General features: G+C 37.1%; 1 protein-coding gene across 1 annotated transcript; it reads left to right on the top strand.

The window, feature by feature from the left end:
* Positions 1–295: 295 nt before the first annotated feature.
* LOC114542888 (eIF-2-alpha kinase activator GCN1-like) lies at positions 296–12409 on the top strand (the record flags this gene model as incomplete). The annotated part of the gene is given in 48 exon segments (XM_028562269.1): positions 296–317; positions 394–440; positions 590–695; positions 766–858; positions 937–1012; positions 1076–1241; positions 1323–1524; positions 1626–1697; positions 1700–1746; positions 1891–2069; positions 2141–2237; positions 2352–2465; positions 2536–2734; positions 3049–3205; positions 3311–3491; positions 3593–3688; positions 3856–4127; positions 4217–4406; positions 4504–4629; positions 4700–4810; positions 4888–5028; positions 5156–5209; positions 5280–5369; positions 5445–5601; positions 5675–5796; positions 5993–6107; positions 6181–6360; positions 6439–6659; positions 6758–6826; positions 6900–7038; positions 7174–7370; positions 7459–7716; positions 7825–8040; positions 8182–8346; positions 8506–8667; positions 8733–8825; positions 9028–9171; positions 9436–9549; positions 9619–9774; positions 9857–9976; positions 10092–10322; positions 10442–10635; positions 10729–10843; positions 10941–11037; positions 11124–11272; positions 11376–11477; positions 11588–11797; positions 11895–12409. Coding segments are annotated over 48 exon segments (6699 nt in total), but the record flags the coding sequence as incomplete, so codon positions are not given.
* Positions 12410–12437: the final 28 nt, after the last annotated feature.

The following is a 12437-nucleotide window of genomic DNA, read 5'->3' as shown; positions in this document are numbered from 1 at the left end:
TCATTCAAAAGGAAATTTATACATTTCTGATATATTTTTTTCAGTTAATGAGAATGTAATTGTCCAGGCATTAACTGTGCTGAAGAAATGGTGTCTACATATCACCAATAAAGTTCCTGGCAACCTGTTTCAAATGTTTGAGGTATGGTTTATTTGTACTGTGTAGTTTAACATGGAAAGTTGAATAAGAGTCTCTGGTCAGAATTCAGAAGTTATGACATTGTTCCTTCATCTCTTTAGAAAGCCATGTTGAACAAAAAGTCCAGTTCAATGGTCAGAGGAGGATATCTTTAATTGTATTGCAGCATCTTGTAGAGGTTGGGATTCAGAATGATATTTTTTTTCTTATGAATAAATTGTGATGTTCTCAACCTATATTAATTTTTTGTTCAGGTAATACTTTGAATCAAGCAGTTTCAACAATACCGCAACTTCTGAAGGTAAGTTTGATTGTCTTTATGATACCAGTAATCAGGCTAATGCAGGATATTATAAGACACAGGCTTTATTTACCATTTTATCATTTGTAATGATGTTATTCACCAACTACACCAGTTGTGATATTTTCCTATATTATGTATACTTCTAGACAGTAGAAAAAGTGTTCACTCAAAGTCATCAACCAAGTGTTATTTCTGAAGCACTGACAGCTACGTTAATATTGATACAACTTGGGCAATCAGATGTTGAAATTGGTATGTTCATTTATCTAAGAACTATATTGTTTTCAAATAGATCTGTAATAATCCATCCATTGGTTTGCAGATTCAAAACTTCGTTCATTTTGGGACTGTGTTTTTGATTCTAAGAGTCAGATATTTACTGCTACTAAATTCCTTTCAAGCGTTACAGAAGTGGGTAAGAAAGCATATCTTGTAGTTCCACTTTACATTTTTTATTTCGGACTCAATTTTTCAATAAAATTCTTCACTTAAGTGTTCCACCAGCTGCACCTGATTCTTGAAAAGTTGATGAGTCATCCTGACGAGAAAATCGGTGTTGAAAATGCAAGGTATCCAAAGTTAGTGGAAAATAATCGAGTTTGTTTTATTATTAATGTTGGTGTCTCTCTTAGCTGGTGGTTCTCTGGTCTGGTGTTCACCCTGACACATCAGAATTATCAAACTCGCCAACAAGCGAAGAGTTGTTTTTCAAAACTGTGCTCCTTGGCGGAGGATGGAGGAATCAAGTTGCAAATGATTCTGCTTGAGAAATTCAGAGAACTTTTAAATAGTTCAGAGGTTTGTGTTGTGTTGCGTCCCAGTCTTACCTGCATTTCTCAGGAGAAATGAACGTGTCTTAGCCTACCTCCCTCGCTTTAGGTCACCTCATCAATGCTCAGGAAAACTGAAGTGGTCTCAGATCAAAAAGTCGAAAATGAAAACACAGTGAACTTCTCACCAAGAATTCTTGCTTCAGTTCTTGAGAATATTGTCACCATCCCACTTAAAGATCGTGACGACAAGAAATATGCTCCGAGCGTTATGATCTGCGTTTTAGAAGACGCTCATCATCCACTTATAGGTACAGTCAGTGTTATTTAATATCTCATATTCGTTATTTAAATGTGGCAATAATAACTGTATATATCCGATAGGTTCATCCAATATATTTTTCACATCTAGCTTCATCCAACCCAACTCTGTGGAGAGATTTGACTCTGCAACTCAAGTTGAATATTGAGGAATTGATCAAAAAAATAAAGACGAAATATTGAAAATGTTTGTGTCGAGCAAAAATGTAAAGGTTGGTTTTGAAATTCTCAATGAATATAGACAAGCATTCTTGGATTCATTTAGCATTGGTTTTGTTGACGTTGGCTGTTGTTTCTCTCTCTTTCTGCGTGAACTAAAACTCAGGAGTTAACCACAAACATATCTTATATTTTAGGTACTTCCAGCCCTCATACGAACTTTACTTATAGAGGCGGAGAGTATTATATTTGATGACGTGATGGCTTACGTCATAAAAACGTTGCGAAATTCCAAGTTCGAAACTGTGACAGACGAGGAGTTTGGAATTTTCAATACACCAGAAGGTGTTCTATACGATCAGTCGAGGGTCATGGAGTAAGTCATTTATTTTAAAGCGTTTACTACCAGAGTCAGCAAAGTGCAGAGACTGACAACGTTTTTTTTAGAATAAAGGAAGGTGAACGATTTCAGCATCATAATATGAAGCGAGAGTCGAAAGCGTATTCCTACGAGGAACAGTTGGAGGAATTGCAACTCAGGAAGGTTTGTCAGGAATTATTCAATCAATTGGTGCTTATTATAAGTACAAGAAAGTCTACAGTATATCTTGATGTTTGTTAGTACTGCTTGTGAAAATGAAGTGAAAATATGTTTCAGGAATTAATGAAAAAGAAGATATCAAGTGAAAATGTTGAAATGACGAAGAAAGAACGTGAAGCGATGATGGCACAACTCGAGAAAGAAAATGAAGTTAGGAAAAGAATTGAAGAAGTAAGTTTATTGCGTATACACGAAGTTAGAATTCCAATGAAATTGTTTATCTTATAAATTATCATTTCAGCTCGATATAGAAATCAGTCATGCTTGCCTGGTGGCTCAGACAGCTGTTTCTACGAAAGCTCCTTCGTTGAGACAACACATCCCTATCTTACTTCAATCTATTACGTCACTGTTTAAGTCCCCTTTGGCTGCACCACGTGTTCTGCACGTTTTTATCACGCTTGGAGATATCGTGTTTCCAAAGAAAATTCATTATTTAGGTAGGTTTGACAATATTATTCTGATATATATATATGTTTAACTAGTAAATTAACTTGTAGGTACACCACGTAAGTATTTAATACTGCAAAGCTTTCGGTCCGTTAACCCGGGCCTTCATCAGTGCAATATTCTTCATGAAATACTTATTGATGTCACCATGCTAACTTACAAGAATATTATGTTGAACTAATCAAAGCAAGGAATATAACAGTGCTATTAAAAAACCCTTCAACTCAATTTAAATCAAATGAAATGTGCAGGAACTAAAAGTTGGAATTTATTCCAATTCATTCTTGTCGCATTTTCTTTCCAGGTGAATGTATAACATGGCTGACATTACAACTGCACCAAGCTCGTTGTCCATTGCGTTTACGTTGGGAAGAAAAATATTTGGCTGCTGGGGTGGAGAGAATGATTAACGATCTTTATAACACAACTATTTCGTCCGAAGAAAGCTTAAAATCTGCCAGGTGAGAATGTAGCGGCTGTCACAATGGATAAGGTTACTCTCTTCATCCAATATTTAGAGGATAATTCACTATTAAGAGTCTTACTCGTGATATTTTCTGTTTTAGGCTGGGTGATGAAAAGGAACTGTTAATGTGTACGACGTTTTCCTTCTGCTTTCCAATGATTCGTTGTATTCTAACAAACTCTGCCCTGAGTGTTGATGTTAAAGAAAGAACAATGGAAGTTTTAGCGCAACACTGTAGACTGCGCATGCGTGAAGAGGATATTGATGAACGATATAGTGAGGTACAGTACTAGCTACAAGATTTCACCATCATTTAGTTCCTGGTTAGTAAACACTTTGTAATTATACAGTATAACATTGATATCAAATGTAATTTTCTTAGACTGGTCCGAGCAACCTTCCTCGGGCGGAAATGTTGAGATTGCTTACAGAAATTATTCAACACCATTCTGACTCCGTCACAACTTCTAAAATACAAGTAAGTTTCGGTTAATAATAAACCTACTGTGAAACAAAAACTGTAATTCTCGAGTTTAAAAATTCCTTTTCAAATAAAAGACCGCAACAATTCATAAAATTGATTTTATTAACTGATTTTTTTAGTTAAAATGTGGCGATAACTTAATAGTTAATTATTTTTTCCAGCGCCTGGGTTGTGTCAGTATGGTAGAGTTATCGAAATCTTCAAGTGGCGAGGAAGGCTGTACGATTGCTTCAGATGAAGAAATCAATGTTCTTCTCTCGTCACTTTATTCCTCCGTCTCATCTCTTCGCTATGTTGCTATACAATGTCTTCAAGCTCTAAACTTAATTTTACCGAACATGGAACAAGATTCTGTGGAGGTCCATCCGGTGGTACAAAGAGTTTGGACGACAAGATTTGACAGCGATAGTGAAACATCAAAATTCGCAGACAGGTTTGTACAGTTCTGCTTTGGTAATTTGAAATCATCGGAGATGATTTAGTGATTTAATTATATGATGTGAATGTTAAACATCTTCTTAGACTTTGGAACGAAATGGGATATTTTGTCCAAGAGGGATTATGTCGCAATCTGGCGCAGGATGTTATATGTGATGTGGATGATATACAGGAGTCTGCTAGCCTTGCCTTGTGTGAGGCTGTAAAAGAACATCCAAGTATCACGGATGAGATCTTGGTGCAACTTATTGATGTTTACAAAGCCAAATTAAAGGTACGTGTTTTATATTTTTATCTGCAGACTAGATCATACAGATGCAGATCTCCGTGATAAGTTTGAATTAGAAAGTTCAGAATAGTTATTATTTCAGCTTCCAGCCCTGAAGCGAGATGAACTTGGAAGGATCGTTGGAGACAAATATCCAGATCGTTGGAAGGAAAGGCGCGGGATTGCGAAGGCACTTCGTGACATGGCTACTTTATTCACAGATGACGAGGTGAATGGCATAGTCTTGATGCTTGGATTCACTCCAGAAAAACCTAAATTTGTTATTTACTAATTTCTAGGTCGTTAAATTATTTACCTTTTTCGTCCCCACGGCCCTCGGGGATTGCAATGAACATGTTCGAGGGGAAATGTTAAAAGCTGCATTGGCTGCCGTCAATCATTTGGGAAAGGTATAAGGTTATCACGTTCTACAAACTTTCAAGATTTATCATTTGCGCTTTAAATATCAATGTTTCCTTTGTGTTAGGACAATACCTCATCTCTGTTGGAAATATTTGAAGAGTTCTTTGATAAAGCTCCAGATTCCTCCTCACATGACACTATTCGCCAGTCCGTTATCATATTGATGGGATGTTTAGCAAAACATCTTGACAAAGAAGATCCAAAGGTGAGTATTTTAAATATCCATTTTTGTGGATATTTTGGATTCTGCTCATGGACTTGTACTTGTTCGCAAAAATTAGTTTTTTTTTTAATTCGCAGTTCATATATGACAATTTTTTGTTTCAATTAAGGTTCATCCAATAATAGATAAACTACTTAGCGCTCTGTCGACACCGTCTCAACAGGTGAGTTCTCTTTGCATCATATTTCTTCAACGTTGCAATGACTTACTATAAATTCGTATTTTATTTCCAGGTTCAGGAGGCGGTCTCAAACTGTCTTCCTCCTCTTGTCCCAGCAATCAAGGAAGAAGCACCCGATATTATAAAAAATCTTTTAACAAAAGTTAGTTGTAACAGTTTGTTGTCGTTTTCAATGAAGAGTGATGCTTGATTTTGCTCTCATTTATCTCTTGTATAGTTACTAGACTCAACAGTCTATGGCGAGCGTCGTGGAGCGGCGTATGGGCTAGCTTCTCTTGTGAAAGGCTTGGGGATATTGTCGTTAAAACAACAGAATATAATGTCAACTTTGCAAGACGCTATACAAGATAAAAAGAACTACAGACACAGAGAAGGTTAATTGACCATTGTAGAGGAATAATTATAGCTTTCTCTTCTTGCTCATCATCTTTTTTTTCTGGCGAACAGGAGCTTTATTTGCATTTGAACTTCTCTGCCACATCCTTGGACGATTATTTGAGCCATACATAGTTCATGTCCTTCCTCATCTTTTACTCTGTTTTGGCGATGGAAATCAATTCGTCAGAGATGTAAGTTGATCAAAAATTTGTATGCGAAAGGTGTAACTTGTTTTATAAGCTTTAAATACCATAGTCTATATACAGTTGTCAACCGCAACTTTTCATTTATAGTGCACCTTAGGTGAATCTATTGCGTTGTGACTGGTTCATTTGATAGAGTTATCACATGATAAAGTTATGAAATTTGATTGGTCAATATTTTCAGGCAACAGACGACACGGCCAGAGCTATGATGAGGAATCTGAGTGCTCATGGAGTTAAACTTGTTTTACCATCGCTACTTAAAGCACTCACAGAAGATGCCTGGAGAACAAAGACAGGTGAAAATCTTTTTCTTGTGTTGGGTTACCATTTTCATTTATCTTACGCTGCTCGATAAATTTTGTTTGTCAGGGAGTGTTGAGCTGCTTGGTGCGATGGCGTATTGCGCCCCAAAGCAACTTTCCTCTTGTTTACCCAACATTGTGCCAAGATTGATCGAAGTCTTGACAGACTCTCATATCAAAGTACAGAAAGCTGCAGCTCAAGCGCTCAAACACATTGGTTCTGTCATACGAAATCCTGAAATACAAGGTTGGCCAGCATAGACTGTCTTCACTCGCGGATATTATAGTTGTACGTCATGCAATCATTTTCATTCCATATTTCTAGCCATTTCCCCTGTTCTTCTGGAAGCTCTGAGTGACCCAACATCGAAAACCACTGAAGCGCTTCAAGTTCTCTTAATGACGTCATTTGTTCATGTGATTGATGCGCCGTCATTAGCTATAATTATGCCCATCATTCATCGGGCTCTTGAGTCTAGATCTACAGAGACGAAGAAAATGGCGGCACAAATCATTGGTAATATGTACTCATTGACTGATCAGAAGGTTAGTACGAGATATTCAAAGTCTAATGTATTTAGAAATTTTCGGGTTTCAAAAAAGGAAACAGGATGTCTAAGCTTTAAATCGTTCATATTTTTTAGGATCTTAATCCATATCTGTCTTCAGTAATGCCAGGTCTTAAGCAAGCTTTATTAGACCCAGTCCCTGAGGTAGGTTTACTTCTTGTAATCCAATCAACTTTAGAAAGAGTTCTTGTTTAACCAAATAACTCTGCCCCCCCAGGTTCGCGCTGTGTCAGCACGTGCTCTTGGGGCTCTTGTCAAAGAACTGGGAGAAGGAAATTGTTCAGATCTTCTGCCATGGTTGATGGAGACTTTGATATCTGAAACAAGTAGTGTTGATCGCTCTGGTGCGGCACAAGGTTAGTTTTCCTAGCTTCTTAGTACACAGACTGCAGATTTCAGAAAAGACCTTTAAAATAACGTTGTACTACTATGTCCGGAAACAGCGTCACAACGCGAAGTTTTTATCATAAAGCTCTAACCTGTCTTTTCAGGTTTGAGTGAGGTGTTGTGCGGTTTGGGTTTTGAACGTCTTTCACAGTTGATGCCAGATGTGATCTCTGCAACAGAGAGGGCTGATATTGCAGCACATATCAAAGAAGGATATTTAATGCTCTATCTTTATCTGCCGTCGACGTTTGGCACAGAATTTACACCTTTTGTTGGAGATATCATTCCTTCTATACTCAAGGTATATCTACTATTTCTAAAAAAGCGTTTGAACCATTTATTACTCATGTTTTAGGATGTTAGAAATGTGTTTTATTTTTTATACACAGGGACTTTCAGATGAATCAGAGTTCGTACGTGGTACTTCACTTAAGGCTGGTCAAAGGATCGTCAGTCAGTATGCAACGACAGCCATTGAGGTATTCTTACCTCAGTTAGAACAAGGATTGTTTGATGATAATTGGAGGATACGTATATCTTCCATCCAGTTAATGGGAGATTTGTTGTATAAGATATCGGGTGTTTCAGGCAAGATGACGACAGAAGGAGAGGAAGATGATAACTTTGGAACCTCCCATTCAAATCAGGTGGGTTAGACTACGCATTTGAAGAAAAGTAATCTACAACTCCCCTTTCCATTCCCCCCAATTTTGCGTATAGTTCAATGATTTCGCTCAACGTTTCTTCTTTCTCAGGCGATCATAGACTGTTTGGGATATGAGAGACGTAATCGAGTGTTATCAGGGCTGTACATGGGTCGCTCTGATGTCTCGTTACCAGTCCGTCAAGCTGCTCTTCATGTGTGGAAAGTTGTCGTACCCAATACACCCCGAGTCTTGAGAGAAATCTTATCAACTTTGTTTTCATTACTACTGGGCTGTTTAGCCAGCACTAGTCTGGATAAACGACAGGTTGGTGTTTGATGTCGAGTTTTTAATTGTGACATGACAAGCTCGAAATCTTGTGCAAAAATAAGGATAGATAAATCGTAATCAAAGTAATAATATTTGATCCAATGCGACGAAAATGTTTATTTTTTGTTTTCCTATTAGATCGCTGCTCGAACACTGGGAGATCTTGTACGCAAGCTGGGAGAGAGGATATTGCCTGAAATTATACCGATTTTAGAGCGAGGGTTGGAAAGCAATGAAGCCGTTGAGCGACAAGGAGTTTGCATTGGTCTGAGTGAGATCATTGGCTCAACAAGCAGAGAACAGGTACAACTGAGACTTCACTTGCTTTTACACCGAAAAGGGAAAATTATTTAGTATGAAAATGAATGTACTGGTGTGCTATAGTGTATAACACTCGGAATTAATTTTTGTTTTCATAACAGCGGGAATATCAGAAGTGTTTCATGATTTTAACTCTCTTAGGTTTTGTTGTATGTGGATTCGGTTATCCCCACAGTTCGCAATGCATTGTGTGATCCACTGGCAGAGGTCAGAAGCTGTGCTGCTCAAACGTTCAATAATCTGTACAAAACAATCGGAGTCAAAGCGATCAACGACATTATTCCTATTCTTCTTGTGAAACTGGTAAGCTCTGGATTTGATCGTGTCATAGTTTGGTTCAATTTTAAAATATTCTACGAACTTATTAGATTGATCCTGATCAACATGAGAACACTTTGGATGGACTTCGCCAGATCATGTCAGTTCGAAGTAAAGAGGTTCTACCGTTTATCATTCCTCAGGTACATACGTCTTTCATGAAACCATCTTCAATATCAGTAAATCAATTTGTTATACCACGAGACCACGATAGTAATTCTTGTTCTAATCTGGAGCACACTTGCCCTCGCCACTGTTCGGAGACGACTTCCACTACCACTGCGTAGTGATTGGGTAATTTTACAGAGTTATCAGATTTCATAGGTTCCTTTTTGTTCATTGCAGCTTATCGCCGCACCTGTGAATACCCAAGCCTTGGCGTCCATGTCGTCTGTTGCAGGAGACGCTTTAACTGATCATTTGTCTGACATCCTTCCTGCTCTTTTACGATCAATCAGCCATGTTTCATCTCCTGATCAACAGTCCCAGGTGAGTACAATTGCAACCAGCCAAAACTTAGTTAAGAGCATCGCCAATATCGCAGTTGTTCCTAAATAATGAAAGCAATCAACTGAAAAAAAGATTACCTAATGATAAGAAATTACTCTCAACGCAATTATCTCAAGCGTTAGGAAATATTTAAGTTCATTTGAATTAAAGCCCTGTGGTGCCCTATTTGGGTTTTTCTTTTAAAACTTCGTTATCAGATCATTCTCAAAGTATACCTCACATCCACTTCGTTGATGTTGTTAGAATTTGGAGAACTCTCGAACACTGATATTGGCAATTCGAAATGATTCAGGAACTCAAATTGTGTTGGATGTTTTGATGAAATATTGCAAAGATGAAACAATTTCGATAAGAAAGGTAAAGTTTTATACCGGAAATGACAGCAGCCTATATGTTACTCATTATCCTCTTGTACTCCTCTTGTAGGCTGCTCTAAATCTGTTACATTCATATTGTACGTCAACCAAGGCAGATCTATCGCAATACACTCCTGCGTTGCTTCATTCTATCATATCACGATTCAACGATTCGGACCATGAAGTTGTTGAGATCAGTTGGAATGCTTTAAACGCCGTAACAAAGGTTAATTCACGAAAACGACAATAAATAATTTGTTTCAGGCGAATTGAATCAATATGAGAATGTTTCCATGTTATTCATTTAGAGACTTGGTCCACCGGAACAAATACAACACATTCCTCATGTTCGTCGAGCTATCAGATATATATCTGATGATCTAGAGGATAATTATGAACTTCCTGGCTTTTGTCTTCCGAAGCCCAAGGTAATTTGAAACGTATTGCTCAATAAGCCTTTAAGGCATTACATTAGATGTTCATGCTAGGTGGACTTTCACCAATACATTTACAACGATTATCTTGTTCAAAATATTCTTTCAGGGCATTACCCCTTTACTGCCGATATTTCGGGAAGGAATTCTCAATGGGGCTCCTGATGTTAAACAAGACGCGGCTGAAGGACTGGGTCAGGTTATAAAACTGACATCAGCATTGGCCCTTAAACCTTCAGTCGTCAGTATTACTGGACCGCTAATACGCATCTTAGGTGACCGTTTCAGCTGGAATGTTAAAGTGGCTGTACTTCAGACCTTGGGATTGCTTTTAGTCAAGGTAAATGTTAACGTCATTTTTTATAACTTGGTTATAACAAATTATATACAGCTTATAACTTCCATTACTTTCATACATTTTAACGAGATGCTATATTGATTTAATTGTTTCATTCCCAGGTAGGAATTGTCTTAAAACCTTTCTTACCCCAGCTGCAAACAACTTTCATAAAGGCGTTAAATGATCCAAACAAAATAGTCCGTGAACAGTCGTCGACAGCTTTACAACATTTAGTTAAACTGCATTCCCGAGTTGATCCTCTATTTACTGAACTGCACAATGGAATAAAAAATACAGAAGATAATCAAATCAGGTTTGCCGACTTTACTGATTTTCCATATTTGTATGATGGCAATCACAAAACTAAAAACGCTAAATTTTGCTAAAACACCGATCTTTAATATAGAGAAACTATAGAACAGGCATTGCGTGGAATTCTGTTCAGTGTTGGTAATAAGATGGGAGACAATGTTCGGCAAAATTTAACACAAACCTTGCTTTCGTTCCAAAGTCATGCAGAGGTATGTTCAATATTACCAACTTGGTTTATTAAATACCGTTTACTGTAAACTGCTATCATGTCGTCCAAGTGTTTTAACATTTGTGTTTTTTATGAAGGAAACTATTCGTATTGCTTCTGCTGGGTGTCTTGGGGCTTTGGCAAGAATTACTCCTGATGACGAGTTAACCAGTTTGGTGAAAACTGATATTTTAGGTATGCTTTGATCTCGTAGCACAGATTTCAACTGATCACAGTTTACCGTGATCTTTATTGTAAATGACTACAAATTTATTTTCAAGTGAGCGATTCAACGGTTGAGTGGACATTACGTCATGGTCGATGTCTAACAATATCTGCGTTGTTTTATGATTGCTGTGAAAGATTGATTTTTCTTAATTTATTCGAAACTTTACTTCAACTGACAAACACACTCTCTTCAAACGACCGGGTAAGAAGACTGATTTAATCCATGAAATTGTCTTCGTGATCCTTGTATTTATATCTATGTTTGAAGAAAATATTGAGATCATACATGATCTATCTGTTATTAGATTCCCATTTGTAAAACAGCAATAAAATGCTTGGGCTACGCAGCTGTCAACTGTGTAAAAGAAAGAGATTTTCCTGAGGAGATTATTCCATCAATAACTAAGGTCTAGTACAAATCATTGATCTTGCAAATAAATCATTTCATACAAAGGTTAACGGTGGGTTATGGTGGAATACCATTCTTATTTTTTTTCACTATATTTCTTATGTGTAGGGAATACAACATTCATCTTTGGATATTCAAGTTTTGACTTGTGACGCCATCTACTATATTTCCGAGAAGATACATGACATACCAGTATCATTTCTTAAATCTACCATTTCTGGATTACTTCCTTTATCGAAAGAAAAAAACACATCATTGAAATTTGCCGCAGAGATGGCTCTTGTTTCCTTGTTGAAATCTGGTAATGATCGGTTTCAGGTTAGTCTCGTAGGAAATATTCCTATAAGTCGTTTCGTATTCTTGTGTTTTAAAAGTATTTAATCTTGTGTGAAAACTTTAATATTATTCTCTCTAGAAATCTTTGACAAGTCTTGATGCATCAACAGCAAACATCCTCAATGAATTTTACAAGAAAACAATTCCTAGAATATTAGAACGCAACGATGCTGTCATCTGCGAGCTAGATGATCCCTTCTCATCTGAACTGTGATGAAGTTTTAACATCATTTAAAAGTGGTTTCCGCGAGCAGCGCACTCTTCAAATGCTCCCCAAGATAATGCAATTAAACTGGGCTGAATATGATGTTGACTTTTAATTTAACACGGGAAAAAATTCCGCAAGATTGTCCTTTTTTGAAACGTTATTTTTACGTAACTACCTGAAACATTTTAGACTAAATCCAACGTGGCTCTAATAAAATCATCAAGTCGCGTGAAAACAAGTCAAGAGAATAAAAACAATTGAATTACCGCTGTGTCCTAATTTCTCAATCAAGCGAATTATTCATTCACTTCTTGTAAAGTGATACATGTTTGCAAAAAATTAAATTTACGATTGCAATTATTATGCACAAAAATGCATTCAAAATAAGACCAGTTGTCATGTCCAGGCCACGTT

This window comes from Dendronephthya gigantea, unplaced genomic scaffold (assembly GCF_004324835.1).
Source record: "Dendronephthya gigantea isolate DGI-Jeju-01 unplaced genomic scaffold, DenGig_1.0 000410F, whole genome shotgun sequence".
NCBI classification, from domain to species: Eukaryota; Metazoa; Cnidaria; class Anthozoa; order Malacalcyonacea; family Nephtheidae; genus Dendronephthya; species Dendronephthya gigantea.
Note: the sequence above shows the minus strand (reverse complement) of the source record. Positions and strands in the feature narration are given on the sequence as shown.